Genomic DNA, 19,715 nt, shown 5'->3' on the forward strand with positions numbered 1-19,715 from the left:
AGATTTAGAATGAAATAAAATTACCTGTGAATTCTTAAGCGTTTTTCTTTATTTAATACTTAATACCTAATGTCAAATCAGAAAAAAGGATACGTAATTATTTTCCTAACATTCAACGAATTTATTACTTCAGTTATCTTATCTTTACTTTGTCAATATTACCTTATGTGCAATTAAAATATATCGGTAACTTTATTGGTACATTATAGAGATGACTTAACTAAAGCTTGTAGAGCATCTGCCAAAGCGTCAGCGAGAGCGTCCGCAACCGCACCAGTTGAGTTCACACCCATGATGCCAATGCGCAAGGACTTATCAGCCGTCGGTCCTCGTCCTGGGAAAATTGTGATTTTATGCCTGAAAAAATAGAATTCATCATCAATATGCTATGTCAGTTCATTACAAGATATAACCCAAAGCCTGCTACAGTATACTATGTTTTGTATTAGAAAATTTCATTTCTTCATTTAACTTCACAAGACGATTACTAAAAGAAATATTTGTAAAGCTGGCGATCGACATTCGGAATTTACTTTTTAAAAAGAAAAAAATATATAATTTACTTTTCTTCAACATATTTGATGACATCGTCATAGTTGTAGCCTTTTGGTAGTGCTAAAGTAGTAACGGTTGCAAGGCGGTGTTCAGGGTTCGGTACGAAAAACTCTAGAGGAAGGCGTTGGACGCGCTCGTGGAAGTGTCTGGTTGTCTTTGCGTGTCTCTCCCATGACTTCTCTAATGTCTCTATGCTTAGCTGCCGAAGACATTCTCGCAGCGCCCATACAAGGGGAGGCGACATCGTGTGATGATAACTGAAGAAATCAAAAAGTAATGCTTAACGGTATGTTAGAAAATAACAATTGTGGTGGGAAGGGATAAGTTTAGGCGTGGAAAGTACTAGGCAGTCATAAAATGTTTGGGTTTAGTATGTAAGGACTGGAAGAAGAAGAAGAAAGAAAAGTTTATATTATAGGTAATACAGATTAAACCAAGAAACAATAACTAACATAATAAAATTGCACATAACTAAGAAATTAAATTAGACCTAAGTTACCATTTATGGTTAATTTGGATAATCTAGTGATGCCCACACTAGGCAATGCCTGTATCGTGGGCACCGATATTCAGATAGGTATATAATATTCAGTCCGCAAAATTACAAAACCCACACTCACGACACTTTAGCATTTAACAATTCAGTTACTCCGGTATACATATAATAAAAAACAAAATTTAAGTTAATGAAAAGAAGAAAAACTTAAGTTAAATATATAATATAAATGTGTATGTACGGCTATATAAATTGATGAGATAAATATGTTAAAGGCTCTAGGATTGTATCTTCAAAAGATTCTCAGTATCATTATAATTTAAAGTTAGCAGCCACTTCAGTAAGGTAGATTTGGCTTGTGGTAGGGATTTTTCTAACAAGTCGCAGCGTTTAACTACAGAGTTATAAATATGAAATTGAATAAAGGAGCCCGTGCGTTGTGCGAAGTAGGATTTAACTGATGGCATAGGTAAAAGGTAGACTCTGCGAGTCAACCTATTTTTGTGTTCAGCGGATCCAAGCAAACTTTTATGAACCATCATCACAGTTTTGTACAAGTATAATTGCCTTACGGTAAGAGTGTCAGAATCTCTGTATAGATCTTTGGTGGGGTACCGAAAAGGTTTTCGCAGCATAACTTTTAAGACGGAACGTTGAGCTCTTTCAATTCGGATCATATTGGTAGCACTCGCAGAACCCCAGCAAGTTATGCAATATGTCAGAAGAGATTGGCACAACGCAGAGTATATGCTTTTTAAAATATCTAAACTGCTTACATCTCGTAGTTTTCTCATGATACCAATAACTCTTCGGACTCGAGAGGAAAGCGATTCAATGTGGTCTTTAAAAGTTAATTTTTCGTCTATGAGGACTCCCAAATATTTTACTACTCTTGATCTACTCAGGGATTCGCAGTCGCAGGCAATGGTGTTTAATGGTGGTGTGTGGTGAAGAAATTTAGCATGGAATAAGAACATAGTCTGGAAGAACGCATAGGTTACTATGCGTTCTTCCAGACTATGTTCTTTACTTCAATTCATATCAATTTACTTCAACTCGGACGTAGTCGGGAACGATAGTTACTATTGAATAGTTGCACACCCGAGAGCTTGTTTATTGGACTATCTTAATCTCCGTGTATCACATGTAAAGTATATTCTTGATAACTAGTATATTGCAAAACGTTAAAGCTTTGTATGCAAAATTAAAAAAATCAGTCTACTGAGAATCGTACTCAATATTTGACATGTCAAATTGATATTCTTATTTACTTTACCGAGTTTCGACTTATATATTTTTATTTACTTATATGATTATGTACTTACTATCGTGTATTCCCATAACAATTCCACTGTTCGGCCAACAAAGTGATGTCGAAATAGAACGGCATCTTATGCTTACTATTCTTTATTTTCTCCCTAAAACAACATCAATACGGTATATCGTTTTCGCAAATATAAAATAACAAATGATAAATCCATCAAGATGGGATTCAATCACGTAGGAACTGATACGTTTACTTACGAGCTATAGAATCTATTCATAACGAAATACGAAGATAAATCAAATCAAATTTATCTTTCCCTTTGTGTAATCATCATAGGTCAAAGTAAACACTATAACAAATTGTCACAAATACAACTATTAAAAGATTCATTTGTTTTATCTTCTTATGAAAGCACAAAGTAAATAATTAATATAATTACGCGGCTCTGGCGCTGAATGCAACCGGTGATATACCAGCTGGGCCGCTCAATGCTTTCTGCGTGGATGAGTACACGGCGTCCACTCCCCATGCGTCCATGAAGAAAGGGACCCCACCGAGAGACACCACTGTATCCACCAGCAGTAGTGTACCGTATCTGTAACAGAGTAAAAAGTTTGTACACAAAGAGAGCTATTCTAATGATGTGACGTGATTCAACGTGATGTCAAGTGATTTAAAGTTATGACATGTGATATTATGTGATGTGATGTGCCTTACTTGTGACAGATATCGCCGAGACCCTCAAGTTTTTGCACGGTTCCTGTAGATGAATCGCCGTGGGTGATGAACAGTGCTGTCGGCCGATATAACTCCACTTGTCTTTCAAGTTCTTCCAATGTAAATGTGGTGTTATGGGCTATTCGATGCACAATTATCTTGATACCTGGAAGCAACGATATTTATTACTTAAGCAAATAAAAAATCCAGTTACAGATATTCTACGTTTTATACACGTGAAGACGAGTTCGATGAGATTCGAATTTGTTTTTCATCAATATTGTGTTTTGTGCCTTTGTAATATCAATCTGGACAAGAAGATAAATAGAAAGACACCTCACTGGTCAATATATCATTCAGTCGTTTAGTCCACATGCATAAAAATAAACTTATATATACATTACTCTCTCATTAATTACCATATCTATTAGCAACGTTGTATGCGCGTTCGTCCCAGATGCCTCTGGTGGCAATAAGCAAGGTTTCTTCGGGACCGACGAGGTTTGTGATCACTGTCTCCATGCCTGAGTGACCTGATCCACTAATAGCCAGCACCAGATTACTCTTAGTTTGAAACACATATTTAATTCCAGCGCGAATGTCATCTAGAGCCTAAAAGTTAAATAATTAACCTTTACATTTCTCTCAAGGTGAACCACGGGCTTACCAGATGTTCTAAGGACAGAGGATAAGACAGAAAAAAGCATTAATTGCTTTCTCTTTATGTGCATCTTTCCCCTGTCATTTGTTTTTTACTTCTCAATTCATTCCATTTTAGAAAATGAGGCAGGCAAGAGGATGAAATGCCTCCTAGACCTAGAGTACCTTATTAACTTATCTTGCCTCTATTAAATTATTATTTTACAAACTATTACTGCTATACAGTGCCAAAAATAATATCTCACTTACTTTAAAGTATTCATCACACAATGGTGAAATAATGGGTTTGGTTAGAGCTTCACGGACCGATGGCCACAAGTTGCAGGGTCCAGGTCCACATAACAAGGTCTCCTTTATTTCAAAATCAACAATATTTGGAGGAGGTATACTCATTTTTGATGAATGCTTTTGTAGCCTGCAAACAGTTTTACAGTAACAGTGGGTATGTGAATAAAAGATGATATAAAGCGTAGCGAAGATAGCTGGGTTTAGAATTAATTATTGTGTAATAGACAAAGTTATTATTCTGTATCAAAATTTGTTTTTTTTTTCTTTTTAAATTTAATTAATTACTGGCAAGTAAATGACCCAACTTGAGTTCTATAAGGAACGATAGATGATTATGTTAATTTGCTAAATAATTAAACTTAAAAATTTTCGTGTTAGTTAAAAATTTATAACTTTGTATTTTAGATTTTGTAGATAAAAAAGGTACTTACTGAATAGTAGAGAAAAGAAATTGAAGAGAAAAAATTTAAAATTATTAACTATAGAGATCCGGTTTGTTCTTTACAATTCCATGTGAAGAATGGTTTACTCATGTCATTATATATATATCCGTGGATGTTGCATTAAGATAACATGGGGTTAATTTCCGTCCTTGATCGCATTAATCGATAATGTCAATACTTGCACTATTTACTGTGGTTATTCGAGATAAATGTTTATAAAAATGACTAGTACAATGTAATTAAAATGAAAAGAGAAATTATAATATATATTACGAAATATCTTATCCTAATATTAATGAACCAAAAAAGCCGATTGTTTATGACTTTTATGGTGAACAAGTTTTTTAATTTAAACATAGAAACCGTAACTTTTTTTACAAATTTTATCGTTGACGATACGATGCCGACGGTCACAAAAACATGCGTTAGGCCCACATATTTAATAAGAAATAAAATAACCTGTAATTTAAGTGTTTAAAATCCTATGTCTAAATATACAGATAATCAAACTTTTACCAAGGTACGACCTACCAATATCATACAGTTAGATTAAAACCTAGACAGGAATATTTGCCTTGGACCACTAAACATAAGATGGCCCAATGTTTTTCATTCATGACATCATAACTCTCTTTTTTTGAGAATAAAGCGTTTTATTAATATTTATATAAATACACGAACTTTGTTGTTCAAAATGTTGTATTTAGTAAAAAAACTTTATTGAGCGTCCATATACATGAAAGATTTCATCACAAACAAATGGACTAATTAGTCATTGCCACGTTATAGGGATGACTTAACCAACGCTTGCAGTGCATCAGCCAAGGCGTCGGCGAGGGCATCCGCAACCGCACTATTCGAGTTCACACCCATGATGCCAATGCGCAAGGACTTCCCAGCCGTCGGTCCCAGGCCCGGGAAAATAATGATGTTATGCCTGAATAAAAAAAAATAAAGATAATTTTATCAAAATCCGAATTTTACTTTCATGCTTTATCTGGACTTACTTTTCTCTAATATATTTGACAACTTCGTTGTAGTTGTAGCCATTAGGTAGTACTAAAGTAGAAACAGTTGCTAGACGGTGTTCAGGGTTCGGCACGAGAAAGTCCAGTGGAATCCGTTGGAGGCGTTCATGGAAGTGTCTGGTTGACTTCGCGTGTCTCTCCCAGGACTTCTCTAATGTCTCTATGCTTAGTTGCCGAAGACATTCTCGCAGTGCCCATATAAGAGGAGGTGACATCGTGTGATGATAACTGAAGAATAAAGGTGTAAGTTAACAATTGTTGTGCGTAAGTCGGGTTCAAGAGAGGAAAGGAACCAGGAAATCATAGAATGTAGGGATAAAGTATGTAAGCGAAGAATTGCCTTCTGTACCATGCCGACTAATCAAAAGCCTTACTTAGTCTTTATCCATTAGTATGTTTTTAGCACGGAGATATGCTCAAAAGAAATGGGTCAATAATGATATCTAAGTAGTGGACGTCTATAACAAAAACCTGTATATTCTTACTATACCAGTGTGTTACCCAATGTTAAATCACCAGAACCTAAGACTTAGTCATTTTGCAAGAGCGTTATAAAAATCGAATCTGGTGTGGCACGTGGCATTTCAGTTGACTCTTGTTATACTTACGATCGTGTATTCCCATAGCAATTCCACTGCTGGGCCAACAGATTGATGTCGAAATAGAACGGCGTCTCATACTTCCTATTCTTTATTTTCTGCCTAAAACAATATAACAAACAAAACGGTAAAGCAAATATCAAATAAAGAATCCCTTAAGGTGGAATTCACTAAGGAACTGATCGTTTGCTTATGAACGATACAATCTATTCATAACGTAATACGAAGATAAATCAAATCAAGTTTGTCATCTTTATGTGTAAACATCAAAGTCCAGAGTAAACACTGTAACAAATTGTCAGAGTACAGAGATTAAAAGATTGACCTATGTGTTTATCGTCTATAAACACAAAAAGTAAAAGCAAACAAAACATATAAATCTAGACATAAAAATAAGATTTATTACACTTGCTTTCACATATTAAACTATATACTATATGTCATTGAATCTTATCTCTACCCTTAGCGATATCCATCACTGTCCCATTTTTAAGACCTACTCAAAAATTACTTCTTATTAAATAAACAAACTACTAACAAGCTATTAAGGTAACAGCATAGAATAGCTTATCTGGACTTCAGCAGATAATACGAGTAGACCATTGTGTCAAAGGCACTATTAATTTAAACCTTTTATGCAGTTAATGTTTTTCAGGGTTCCGTACCTCGAAAGGAAAAAAACGGAACCCTTATAGGATCACTTTGTTGTTCGTCCGTCCTACTGTCAAGACCCTTTTTAAAACAGAAAAACCACGATTCCACTTTATGGTGCGTTTAGATTGTAAGCAGTTACATAAGATCAGCTTACATCTTTATTTGTCATAAAAGTAGAATACTAACTCCGCTCTAGCACTGAATGCAACCGGTGATATACCAGCGGGGCCACTTAGTGCTTTCTGAGTGGAAGTGTACACGGCGTCCACTCCCCACGCGTCCATGAAGAAAGGGACGCCGCCGAGAGACACAACTGTGTCCACCAGCAGTAGTGTACCGTATCTGAAATAAAGTAATAAGTTTATAACCACAGAGATAAGAAATCAAATGTAGAGTGGACATTCGAAAGATAGATGATAAAAATCAAGAATACTAAACAATCGAGTTTCTTTCGTAGTGAGATCAAGAACGATCGGTTTCGATTTTTATACGTAATGGAATAAGCTATTCCCCCACTAATATTTTATACCCCTTTATTTCCTTTTCACTGCAGTTGTAAACTACTCGAGACATTTAATTAAAAGAGTTTTCAAATGGATAGTGTTGTGAGAGTGTTCGTTGCAAAAAGTCGTAGCGTCGCGACGCGTGAAAAAGATTAATGATATAATTAAATTGTCTGCCGTTCTCTCGACTAATTCCCGCCCAAGCAATCGAAGCATTGATGTGGCCATCGGTCGACATCTATACGAGATACATTTCAGTTTAGTTTATCATTATAGTAGAAGAAAATATTTTGTAGGGTACAAAAGTTTATTTAAGGAAATTGTCCAAACGAATTAATGCTTTTGACAAGAATCGACAATAGCTATTTTAAATCAACAAAAAAAGGGATAACGAAATATTGTTGAATTACGACCAATGAGCAACCACTATTTTAATAAAAAGTTACAACAAATCTGAATATTCTATTACACTTCGAAAAGAGGAAAGGACATATTAACTGAATTATACTCAATTTAAAATCTTTTCTATTTTATACTCTTAGTGACTAAAAATATTGTACAATTTGTACCAGATACACGTCGCCGTGTAAAATGGACATAATAAAATAATGATGTAATTTACAAAGCGAATTATTTGAAACGTGTCCTCGATAACAATGGGCTGGGAAATCGCGTCTAGATTTACAAAGCTTCGAAGGACCTTTTCGGAGATCTGGAATGGCGAAGCTTAAAACATTTAAGTAATATGTATTAACTTATACTTAATCTATTGTAATCCTAATGAGACATTTATTTAAGTAAAATTATACTTAGAAAGTTCAGCGCTTTATTTCCTTAGATTTTTTGCAGTATGGCAAATAATATTTAGTAAATTGTAATTTGTAATAAGTAAGCGGATTTTCGGAAACTAAACAGCTTGTCATGGTTCCGAACGACGGTCTGGTTGGGTCGCACGTGACTGCCGGTTTTCGACTACAGATCCAGTATCTACTTGCAATTATATTTTAAACATAGAGATTTAAAACCTGGGATTAAGCTTTACAGAAACTTCATAACATCTATTGGTATAAACGTTATTTTGCATAATGTGTCGTGACGTGTCGTGATGTGTCGTAACACGTCGACGTGACGTGACATACTTGTGACAAATATCGCCGAGACCCTCCAGTTTTTGCACGGTGCCCGTAGATGAATCGCCATGGGTGATGAACATTGCAGTAGGCCGATATAACTCCACTTGTTTTTCCAGTTCCTCCAATGTGAATGTGGTATTATAAGGTACTCGGTATATAATTGTCTTGATTCCTGAAAAATTCAAATTAAGTGACTCTGATTAAAAAAAAAAATATCCATGTTTTAGTTATTCCGACAAATTAAATATTAACTGAATAGATGTAAGATTTATCGTCTTAAGGAATCTTACCATATCTATTAGCAACGTTGTATGCTCGTTCGTCCCAGATGCCTCTGGTAGCAATAAGCAAGGTTTCCTTGGGACCGACGAGGTTGGTGATCAAGGTTTCCATGCCCGAGTGTCCTGACCCACTAATGGCCAGCACCAGATTACTCTTAGTTTGGAACACATATTTAATTCCAGCGCGAATGTCATCTAGAGCCTAAAATAAAATATCTTTCAAAGTGGCAAGCCGTTCAACTAATATTAATGTGCTTATTGACTTACAGATTCATAACACTCGCATGGACAGAGGAAAACAGACGTAAATGATATTTCCGTCTTTCTTACATCAAATCGTTCTTCCCTTCCCATTCCTTCCTCATAAAGCCCTCATAAATTTGTAACAAATTTCTAACAAACAAGAAGATTAGAATTAGGACAACTATTTTATGAAAGCTAATAAAAAAAAAATACTTACACTAAAGAATTGGTCGCACAATGGTGAAACAACAGGTTTGGTTAAAGCTTCTCGGACCGACGGCCACATGTTGCAGGGTCCTGGCCCACAAAGCAAGGGCTCTTTAAACTCACTATTAACAATATTGGGAGGAGGGATGGACATCTTTGATGGAGCCATGCTTTCTAAACCTGTAAAATTATCCAGTCTTTCAATATATTAAACAGACATGCAACAGATGACATTACTATAAGAGGGATCAGAAAACGGTACAGATAAGAAAGGCTAAGAGAAGATAAGAGAACAGAAGCCTTTATGTATCTTAGAAAGAAACTCTGATAGCAATATGTTATCGTACTAGTGGTTATAATAAGGAATCATATAGATTAAAGCAATATTTTTCAAATTGACAATTTCTTTTGAAGTGGAATAATTGAATCGCAAATATAATCGTTTGTTATAAATCTTATATCTTTAAATGAGCAATTCTTGTATATATAATTGGAATCTCGGAATCGGCTCCAACGATTTTCATAAAATTTAGTATATGTTTCGGGGGCGATAGATCGATCTAGCTAGGAATCATTTTTAGAAAATGTCATTTTATTCGTGTTTTATCGATAATCAACTTAAAACATAAACTTAACTTTTTCTATCGGTAAGATCGAAAAATATTGTTCATATTTCATCATTTTATTAGTAATTCGTACTTAAATATTATATAATTTCCAAAAAACAAAATACCGAGAAAAGCTCGGTCATCCAGGTACTAAATAATTAATTAAACTATATAATTGATTCAAATAACTCCACTATCGTTAAGTAATGCATATATGTAATTTTACATTCGTATCAATATACGAATACGCTTTGTATTCTCAATCTACAAACGTTCTTATCCGAGCTGTGTAGTTTCTTTTTAATCTAAAAGGTTTCCGCTAAGAGCAAATGTGTTTTTAAGTGCGATCGACACGAGTGCTTCGATACGCGCCGAGGGCTACATTAAAATCCTATTTGAAACGTTAAAGGATTCTTTGGAAGGTTCAAAGGCGAAATGAGAGTATTGTTAAGTAGGTTTCAAGTTTACTACACTAGAAATTACAACGCAAATATTTAAGGTTAGTTCACATAACAATATGGACTTATTGGATATATATTCCTTTAGGTTATTTTTAAAAAAATGAATCTATTATTATCTAGTATTTTGCATCGTTTATTGTGGAAAATGCTAAAAGAGTAAACATTTTTAACGTTAGCTTTGTCTTCTTTTGTTGAATTGCCCGAGCTGTTGTCGCTATCTGAACATAATACATTTCGGATAAATTTTATTTTAAGTTGCATTGATCATTGCACATTGTTGATTTAAACATTTTGTAAACTAGCATACTAGCAGCTATCGGTAAGCGCTTGAATATTATTCGTTCTTGGTAACCGATATTCAGGCGCGAGCCCGTGAAGTTCGGTTACCGGAATCGGGTTAATGTTTAGATTTAGTGCTAATAGGGTTGGTTGTAAATTTGCTGCAATGTTCGGGCGCTATCGGATGGCACATTTGGCAAGTGCGGCTCGCCTGGGGCCGGGAGCCGCTTGCCAGCATCCTATTTGTTCCCCTATCGCCCGTGCCTCGTTACAGTGGTTAAACAATTGTTTTTATAAACCGTTTTGAAGACGCATTCCCATAAATATACCTCGGGATCCTACTATCAATACTCGATTACAGAGGTCGAATAGGTCACGACTTTGTAATGCGTAATGTCGATAAGAACGAGAATGAACCGGCAGCGGGGATGGAACAAATTCAATGTTGCCTTGGCAAATTGATTCGATTCCTCTCGCAACTGTCGGCGCTGTCCCACTGGTACACGAGGAGTACGAGACGGGTGTCCTCCGGGAGCTCTCGCGAACAAGACGGCGGCAAACTCACGATCTCCGATCAAGTGTAACGATACCCATATAAACCTCTAACCTTTTTTCATATAACAGACATTTTATTTTTTATAACTATCGATAGTCTTTGTAAACTACCTTTCATTACTTTTATGTGAATTTTAAAACATGGCGATAAATGTAAACAATTAGCATATCTGCTACTAATATGGTAAATCGTCAGTTTCGTTTCAAATCGTTAAGAAATGTTTCACTAATATTAAAGTTCCAACTTCATCATCACATATAACGATAAAATTGCATGCATTGGATGTGATATTGAGTCTGAAAAACCGGATATTTTGCTATAATAATTTGATAGACAATCAAACAAACATATTATCTGTATATATATTACATATATTTTTAGAAAGTTAACATAATAAAAAAGGTACTTACCAAATAGAGAGATACAGACGAATATGAATTTAAGAGAAAATATAAAATGACACAAGTATATTGCGATCCGACTATTCTCTACAAGGCCACGTGAATAATGCTCCAGTGATGTTCTAATGTACCCGTGGATATGACATATTTAGATAACATGGGGTTAATCTTTCTACATAAATAATTAATAAAATTGGAGTGTCTGTATATAAAAAAAAAACATACTTCGCGAACATAATGTTACTTACAATTAAAAAATAAAAAGTTTTCGACTCTATATCTGTATGTCTGGGGGTCCACATGTCGCCGCTTGTATCTGGTAATCTCCGAAACGGGTAGACTGATTTCAACGGGATAGTTATTAAAAGGCAGCTGACGTGCAAGGAATAACTTAGACTACTTACTTTTTTAATTCCGCGCCGACAAAGTCGCGGGCGAATACTATATAATCACTTGCACACCGGTAGGAATTTATTGATTTCATCTCCAAGGAAGTTATTCAAAATATTGGGAATAGACGTGTGAACTTAAAAGAAAAAATACATTTTTAACAAAGCACAACTGCATTCAAAGATTTTCTGAAATACCCGCATATTGAAATCTGAAAAAAAAAAACATCAAAATATGTTACTTAAAAGAAATTGTTTGGTTTTGCGTAATAATTCCATTAACGTAAATTTGTTTATAGTCAGTATTAGTACTTTTTCACTTTAACATTATGTACGCCCGAAAGCCTTTGTATTGTAAGAATCAGCTTCGATATTTTAAAATGTATATTGTGCAAGTAAAGCGCTAAGTTTACTTTATCTATTTCGACTTGAATAGAGACAAATTGCCTCGCGCGTTGCATTCGGTGCGACTTTATAATGTTAGTTCGCTGGAGACACGAGGGCTATACGTTACGATTGTCGAACGACTTTTATATCTTTAGACTAGACGTACACTATTACATTCGTTACATTGTAGCATTTAGAAAGTGCAGTAAATTGCTAAATATATACAGTTTAAAATCTTTAACGGTTACATTTTAAACTGCAATTGACAAAAGCCATTACATTTCGACTATTTAGAAGAAAATATTGTTATTTTACGCTGTTTTATATAAAATATAAAGTATAGAAACTTTTAGTAAATCGTAGTGATTTTAAAGTAAGGTTTCACGACCATTATTTTTACAGTCGGCTTAGCGCCTGCGTAGCTTGTGCCGCAATTTTCACTTCGATAGCTAACAGTCATTAGAATTAGTTAAGGCGTCTACGTTCAGTTAAAAAATATGCATGTAATACATTTTATTTTTACGTTTTGTTTTTTAAATTTATGAAATCTGTATTTATTTTAAAACTCTATGCGTACTCTTTGTAAAAAAAATATCTTAAAATATACGACATAATCATAAACTTATCTTTGTCTTGTCCGGAAATACAATTAAAAAAGTGTGTCAAAAAACATGGAAAGGGTTTTTTAATCAATATTTTATTGTCAATAGGATTAAAATATGTTCTAAACAATCAATTTACTGCATGATTAGTAAATTATATTACTAAAACTAATTTAAATAAACAAAGCAAGTTAAATAAAACTGTTTATTTTAGGAAGTGTTAATTTTACCAATACACTAGAAATATAAAATCTCTTGATACACTTCGTGACATTTTCATTAAAATAATGGAAATGAAATGCACTTTTCATTCTTTAAAATAGACATTTAATTTTAGGAGGTAAAAGATGATAACATTTTCGTGAAATTTTAAAAATGTGACTTGAAATTTTTTGTTTTAAAAAACAATGAATTTTTTTTTAAATTCTTTATTAGTTTGTAAAGCTGTATATTATACGTCGAATATTTAAATAACGATCATAATAATATCTATGAAAACATTAACTTAAATGTAGATGTTATTCCTAAATTCCCTTTTTTTAATTAACCAATCACAATTTCCTTGTCATCCCACTTACGTAGGTTTGGCACATCAGGTTTTCGTCTACTACAACGATGTTTACTTCGTCATCTCAGTCGTCACTTCTTTGTTGTTCATATCTTTCAACTTTCACGCAATCCAACTATCTCTTGCCATGCCTATCTCTACTATTGTACCCCTTCATACTGAAAATTAAAGTTTTCCTTGTCGCATACGATTCTTCCCTCCTCATAACATTCTTATACCTTGCTAATCTTTTACTTCTTAATGATAAAATATACCTAATACTAAACATGCCACATTTTGCTACTTTTGATGCAGCAGAGTTTATTCTTATATGTTCTTATGACCAATCATAATAAAACAGTAAAAAAATACATTTATAAGCAATGGTGCTTCCGTAATTAGTAATGATTAATCTTGCTTTCGCGTATTTCCATTAATTTCGTAAGTTTGATTCGAAGCGATTTACTTTCTGGTTTGCATTCTCTCCCCCGGGTGTCTGTGAAACGTCGCGTCGCGTCGACTACCCAATTAGAAAATATTAACTATACCGAATTAACTTTAATAAACGATTTTAGTTAGTTATAGAATAAAGATATTTTACATAAACATTTGTTTGATCAATATTTTCAAGTGTTTATTTAAACATTTAAAGTTTATTTTAATATTTTTTTGTTCTTAAAATACTGTAACAATGTTTTAAAGTATTATATTTATTCAATTGATGAAAAACACGGTATTGTAGACGAATAACACGAGATACTTCCCCCATCACCATTTTACCACCGGACGTTCAGGCATACGGCGGGAATCCATCCTTTTGTGGGAGAGGTACCGCGCGTTCGAACGAAGCGATTCGAAGCATCGTTCCTTGTGCGTACCGCAAAGGATTGGAACAAGTTGCCAGCCTCTGTTTTTCCGTCCAAATATGTTGTTGGGACTTTCAAAAGAGGAGTGAATAGACACTTACTAAGCTAGCGCGTACCATCTTTCGACCAAATCTCCACTAACACCAGGTGGGATCGTGGTCAAGCGCTAGCTTATAAAACGTAACCTAACGTAATTGTAGTCAAAATATAAACGTATAAAAATATATATAAACGAGAAATTGTACAGTCTGTCGAGCAAATGCGTAGTCAAAATAATGAAAATGCGACGTAAATTATTCCCAATAAAGTAGAGATTGGATCAAAGCGAGAAGCAATTGTTCGGTGTCGCACATTCAAGACCTTAGTAATTGATTTACTTGTTCATTTCCTGCGCAAATAATTTGTCTGCAGACATTGAAATGCAGACGCGTGATTATGCAGACACATTTAAGTGAATCAAGTAAAATATTAGATCCATCTCTATAAATACAAATAGATTTTTCTAGAAACTTAAATCCTTGAATCAACCAATTCTAAAAAATTATATTCTCTTCTATACATATACATTATTATGGTAGTTTTAGATAAAATGATGATTGAAAATCTAGATAAATAAATATAGCATATATCACCCGAGGATAGTGTTGCTTCCTACCAGTAAAATTTTCAAACCGGTTCAGTAGTTTCGGAGGATATTTTATGCAAACGAACAATCGATTAAATTATTCCTCTTTATATAATCTATTCTAATGAAAAGATTACTCTTGTAATATCAATTGAAGTTTAAGCAGAAATCATGCAGATTTCTGCTTAAACTTTTTATAATGAAATCTTATATTATAATGTACTATTAAAAAAATAGTTTTGTCTTTTTGTTTGTACATATCAATTTATTGTGCTAGTATTAGTACAATACAATGCTGTAACAAGAAACTCAAGCTTAAATTGCTTTTGGCAGCCGAGGAAGATAATTACGTCTGGAGCAATTTCGATTTTAATTCAATCTTATTACAATTAAATTATTTTCTTTGAGTCTTTAACTTATTTTTTATTGTACACATTACGTTTGTACAAGGACATAACCAGAGGTATAAAGTATACGAGTAAATTTACTAATTACTTAGGCTTTAAAAGGAATCATCAAAAATACGTTTGAACATAGTTTTTCGGATGAAATAGGATTAGAGATTATTACATGAGATAGATTGGATAGATTGATATTAATATATTTACGTACATATGTGTTAGTAATAAAAACCATGGTTACAAGACGTAATATGAACTTAAAAAAGCTTTTCCGAATTTATTTCAGAAATACATATGTACTTGAAGAAAATATTACCTAAAAATAATACGTGGGCTCGTCCGGGATTTGAACCCGGGACCTCTCGCACCCTAAGCGAAAATCATACCCCTAGACCAACGAGCCGGTGATTAAACGGTGTTTTATTACAATAATTTTCTTTCACTTTTATTTTAATAATTGAAAAGAAATGGATCTCCCTGAAAAGTAGCATAGCTGTAGAATATAAAAGAACACATAGGCTTCTAATTAAGTGTTTTAATTACGAGCGGACGGAGTCGCAGGCGACAGCTAGTATTGAAATACATTTTAAAACGACTACATAGAGGTAGATTGAAATGCTGTAAGTAATGACTTCACCTCTGAAAATTGCAACGAGCGCCCGCCGCGCCAAACCGACTGTGAAAATAATGGTCACACCTCACACAGCTTTGCGTCTTAAATCGTCGACTGCACTAAGCACGTAAATGACCGCCAGTATTTTATAGTGGCTTTCAGTTTTTAACTCTAAATATGGATACATTATGGGGAAGAGATGTTTGTGAAAAGTTATAATTTCCAGTTTTAACATCATACTTGAGGTAGGCAGAGTTAGGCCTTATTGTATCACAAAAATTGAGCAAAAGTAACATTTTACAATATCTTTCTTCACTATAAAGTTTGCTTTTAACATCATCCAGTGCCTTTATATCATTTCATAAAGCAAATTAATGCCCTTGTCAAGAAAGTCAAAGGAATGTGCGTTACTTAATTTTTTCGTAGGGGTTTTCATTTCTTGGGTTTAAAGCATGAAAAGTGGAATAAAAAAAGAGACTTGGGCTCGTCCGGGATTTGAACCCGGGACCTCTCGCACCCTAAGCGAAAATCATACCCCTAGACCAACGAGCCGGTTATTGAAATTGTTAAATAAAACATTCAGATTCATAAAAATTACATAAGTAAAACTGCCTTAACAAAGTATAGTGTATATAAGATTGAATACGCCCACGTGCTTTATCAACCGATTTTAAAGCACATCTCATTAAAAAAACGAATCACAGTAAACCTTTTATCGTGTTAAATATACCTATTCTTGAGGCTGCCCCGCAACTGGTTGGCGCGTAAGTGAAAGTATGTGAATTTAAATCACGTACGCGTCTTGCGTTTGGTTACTGATCTGCATTTGTACTAACGACAGATATAATGGAAGTCATTTTTTTAATTACATCTTACTAATGGACGTTTATTTGAAGGTATTTCCAGATCAGCTCAACGAATCTCGACGATATTTGCCATACACATAGAACATACTCTAGAAAAAAACATAGGCTCCTAATTATGTTTTTTTTAAACCGCACAGACGGATTCGCGGGCGACAGCTAGTTCGTTATAAAATTGAAAAATAGAACATAAGTTTCTTTGGATAAAGGCAATGGTGACGAATGTTATGTCACGTCAGGTTCAAGTTGAGCCAATCTACAGATTTACAATAAAATAATTTAAATGCAGCAAATAACTCTAAAATGTACAAATTTTATATGTTGATTGTTAAACTCATCCGTTTAAATACAAAGATAACGCAATTTTATAGCACCTTTATCGTTATGGTTGTAAATCATTTGATAGCGTATAAATTTTTTGCCATATTTTGTTGTAATCCAATACGTAACAATATAGTGATTTGTTTGTTAACTTCAAAACGGCTGTATTGATCCGGATAAAATTCCATACGCAGATAGAATGCAGTTTTGAATAAGGAATAGGCTACTTTTTATTCCGAAAAAACGATCGATTCCTGTGCGAAATTGTTATTGTTTTTAAAATAATTATTCCGCATTTAAAGAAAGATTAAATGTATTTTTTATTCTGCCCGAACGAAGTCGCGGGCAGCAGCGTCCATATTTTAGATTACAACTCTGTATACTTTTTGGTATTACAAGCGGCTCGTTGGTCTAGGGGTATGATTTTCGCTTAGGGTGCGAGAGGTCCCGGGTTCAAATCCCGGACGAGCCCAAGTCTCTTTTTTGCACAAGGACATTCAATATAACCTAGACTAATATTTAATGTGGGTTTTGATTAAACACCATAATTATATGATTAAAGGATTTCTCTGCCGTAAACATATTGTTCCCTCTTTCATTCTCTCTGATAAACGTGAGATACCAATATGGTTTTGTTATGATCTATAAACGTTAATCTGTAGATTACATACAATATTCAAAGACCAAAGTAATACGTTTGCGATATCCAGAAGTCTATAGAGGCCGTAGCTGTGGCACTAGAGAGATTCTCTATTTACGTGGTAGTTAGCCGTTAGCCAACTAGTGAAGCGCAATCGAAGCAATTACCGCCTCCACAAGTAAATTGCTATTCCAACTGATGCGAGATAATACGATACTGCCTATTTTATTTCTGCATTTACGGGTCTTGATGGAATTTGTTTAGACTACGTACTAGCTGATGCCCGCGACTGTGTCCGCGCGGGATTAAAAAATAGATACTATCAGATACTCAGAGTTTCTGAATATGCATATAAAATTTCATAAAAATCGGTAAAACCTTCTCGGTGGAATATGGTAACAATCATTGTGACACGAGATTTTTATGTGTAAGATTATTCTTTTTAATGTTAACCTATATAACTTTTATTTACAACAAGGGAATAAATAATTTTATAATATGTTTGGTAATAAGAGTAAGTGTTGACGAGACTATTTTTAAGCTTTTTCTCACGGTAACCGGTCCGTTCTTAAACTGTTTGCGGTTCTAGAAAGTTTATTTCATAAGCGATTTTATTATTGCACTGCTACTATACTAATTTTATTACTTAGTTAACAACCGGCTCGTTGGTCTAGGGGTATGATTTTCGCTTAGGGTGCGAGAGGTCCCGGGTTCAAATCCCGGACGAGCCCAATGTTTTTGTTTTTTCAAATGTTTATTACGTGGCGCTTTAGACGAGACCTGGCATAGTCTGTAGCTACTCTTTCATATAACTTTATTAATTGTCTGAATAAATTTCTTTCTTACACTTGGCATGTTTTATACAATCCATCGATAGTTTTTTTTTTAAATCATATTTAAAGTAAATAAGTTTCCAATGACGACTTGGAGCTTATTAAGTAAATAGAGATCTTCCGTCGATAAGAAATCTCTACATATTGCTGATTATTTTGAAAATATTTGATATTTTGGAAATATTTAATAGTAAAAATCGAACGATCGGTCATTGATCAATAGATGATTTCATGAATAATGCAAGTTTCCCGAATACAATTCGACGGGGCTTTTGGAAATCATTAACAAGGCTTATTTTGGACGTTGACGGATCGTTGTGGGGAACGAACACGCTTGCGAATTTCTCACTATCAATAAAGAAACAAAATCATTTAACGAAACATAAATAGAGACGTTAATCGATTTAGCACAGATTCAGGTAAATAAACCAGCTGTAATCTGAAAAAAAAGTAACATAATTGAGAAATCTTAGATAATATTAAAATAAATAGGCTAGAAAATAATAAGTATAATATTTATGTATATTTGAATACAAATACAGTTAGACATTTCTTACTCTTCAGACAGTTCTTAAGTTTAACTATACAGTAACAGTTCAGTTAAAACTGAACGTCTATAGCGGGCTTAAGCCATAGTTTAATACGTTTTTTTTATTTTCTCTATTATTATTATCTCACAAAATTCATTACAAATAAGCTGTTTTTTTTAGTAATTTACTACAATATGTTTAACTTAATTTAAACAAAATAACTAATTTAGGCTACAGCTTACGAAATAGCTGGTTGCAGATGATAGGACATTTTCCGGAAAGTTTAATTAAGTCTGAGAACATAATGCGCTCGTCGCCCAAAATAATATGCACTAAGTAGCCACCAAGTAATACAAACATAATTAACTTTTACTTAATTATGAAAAAAGTTTCCTTTTAAGCTAATGACAATTTTGTTAGCGAAATTTTTAACTGGTAAGTTGGTGTAATATAAATACTATGTTTATATTATTTAAACAAAAGAATATCTTTTTTAATATTAAGGCTGAAATTTATACTTCGTACTTAGACTTCTATTCGCGTAATATCTCTTTGTTAATATGTGTTTTAAATTATGTAATAACAAAGTGTTTTTCCAAGGCTATTGCCTAAATATTTTATTAGGTTTAAAGGTATGGTAGTTTTTTATGACTATAACATTCAATATTGCTAAGTTTTGATATTTGTATTTAGTCTATAATCATAGTTCCTACTCGTAC

At 33.8% G+C, this 19,715-nt stretch overlaps 2 protein-coding genes and 4 non-coding genes across 8 annotated transcripts; 2 read left to right on the top strand and 4 right to left on the bottom strand.

Annotated features, from left to right (window-relative positions):
- Nucleotides 1-46: 46 nt before the first annotated feature.
- Nucleotides 47-4,751, bottom strand: LOC106115834 (serine--pyruvate aminotransferase, mitochondrial-like). Its single transcript, XM_013309417.1, has 8 exons — nucleotides 4,415-4,751; nucleotides 3,945-4,110; nucleotides 3,455-3,647; nucleotides 3,036-3,201; nucleotides 2,758-2,913; nucleotides 2,377-2,469; nucleotides 564-812; nucleotides 47-357 (listed from the first exon to the last, which is right to left on the bottom strand). Exons 2-8 carry the CDS (start codon nucleotides 4,086-4,088, stop codon nucleotides 204-206), a joined length of 1,155 nt encoding a protein of 384 aa, XP_013164871.1. The 5' UTR covers nucleotides 4,089-4,110; nucleotides 4,415-4,751; the 3' UTR covers nucleotides 47-203.
- Nucleotides 4,752-5,120: 369 nt separating this feature from the next.
- LOC106115832 (serine--pyruvate aminotransferase, mitochondrial-like) lies at nucleotides 5,121-11,810 on the bottom strand. Of its 3 annotated transcripts, none has more exons than XM_013309416.1 (8): nucleotides 11,784-11,810; nucleotides 9,085-9,254; nucleotides 8,634-8,826; nucleotides 8,350-8,515; nucleotides 6,894-7,049; nucleotides 6,063-6,155; nucleotides 5,434-5,682; nucleotides 5,121-5,363 (listed from the first exon to the last, which is right to left on the bottom strand). In XM_013309416.1, the coding sequence occupies exons 2-8, from the start codon at nucleotides 9,241-9,243 to the stop codon at nucleotides 5,210-5,212; spliced, it is 1,170 nt and encodes a 389-aa protein (XP_013164870.1). In that variant the 5' UTR covers nucleotides 9,244-9,254; nucleotides 11,784-11,810; the 3' UTR covers nucleotides 5,121-5,209. The 3 variants fall into 3 exon arrangements, with proteins under 3 accessions (XP_013164870.1, XP_013164868.1, XP_013164869.1); XM_013309414.1 differs by lacking the exon at nucleotides 11,784-11,810 and adding an exon at nucleotides 11,389-11,491; XM_013309415.1 differs by lacking the exon at nucleotides 11,784-11,810 and having other exon boundaries at nucleotides 9,085-9,370.
- Nucleotides 11,811-15,527: 3,717 nt separating this feature from the next.
- Nucleotides 15,528-15,599, bottom strand: TRNAP-AGG (transfer RNA proline (anticodon AGG)). Its single transcript has one exon. It is a non-coding gene; the product is annotated as a tRNA-Pro (tRNA).
- A 690-nt stretch (nucleotides 15,600-16,289) lies between these two features.
- TRNAP-AGG (transfer RNA proline (anticodon AGG)) lies at nucleotides 16,290-16,361 on the bottom strand. The gene has a single exon. It is a non-coding gene; the product is annotated as a tRNA-Pro (tRNA).
- A 1,032-nt stretch (nucleotides 16,362-17,393) lies between these two features.
- Nucleotides 17,394-17,465, top strand: TRNAP-AGG (transfer RNA proline (anticodon AGG)). The gene has a single exon. It is a non-coding gene; the product is annotated as a tRNA-Pro (tRNA).
- An 827-nt stretch (nucleotides 17,466-18,292) lies between these two features.
- Nucleotides 18,293-18,364, top strand: TRNAP-AGG (transfer RNA proline (anticodon AGG)). Its single transcript has one exon. It is a non-coding gene; the product is annotated as a tRNA-Pro (tRNA).
- The last annotated feature ends 1,351 nt before the right edge of the window (nucleotides 18,365-19,715 follow it).

Source organism: Papilio xuthus, unplaced genomic scaffold, assembly GCF_000836235.2.
Source record: "Papilio xuthus unplaced genomic scaffold, Pxut_1.1 DF827777.1, whole genome shotgun sequence".
In the NCBI taxonomy this organism is placed as follows: domain Eukaryota; kingdom Metazoa; phylum Arthropoda; class Insecta; order Lepidoptera; family Papilionidae; genus Papilio; species Papilio xuthus.

Excerpts from the sequence above, each read along its gene's own strand:
- LOC106115834 (XM_013309417.1), bottom strand. The coding sequence starts at position 4,088 with ATGAGTATACCTCCTCCAAATATTGTTGATTTTGAAATAAAGGAGACC. Across the intron at positions 2,914-3,035 it reads CTCGGCGATATCTGTCACAA|ATACGGTACACTACTGCTGG; the intron begins GTAAGGCACATC and ends ACTCTGTTACAG. Across the intron at positions 358-563 it reads ATCAAATATGTTGAAGAAAA|GCATAAAATCACAATTTTCC; the intron begins GTAAATTATATA and ends CTATTTTTTCAG.
- LOC106115832 (XM_013309416.1), bottom strand. The coding sequence starts at position 9,243 with ATGGCTCCATCAAAGATGTCCATCCCTCCTCCCAATATTGTTAATAGT. Across the intron at positions 8,827-9,084 it reads TGTGCGACCAATTCTTTAGT|GCTCTAGATGACATTCGCGC; the intron begins GTAAGTATTTTT and ends ATTTTATTTTAG. Across the intron at positions 7,050-8,349 it reads CTCGGCGATATTTGTCACAA|ATACGGTACACTACTGCTGG; the intron begins GTATGTCACGTC and ends ACTTTATTTCAG.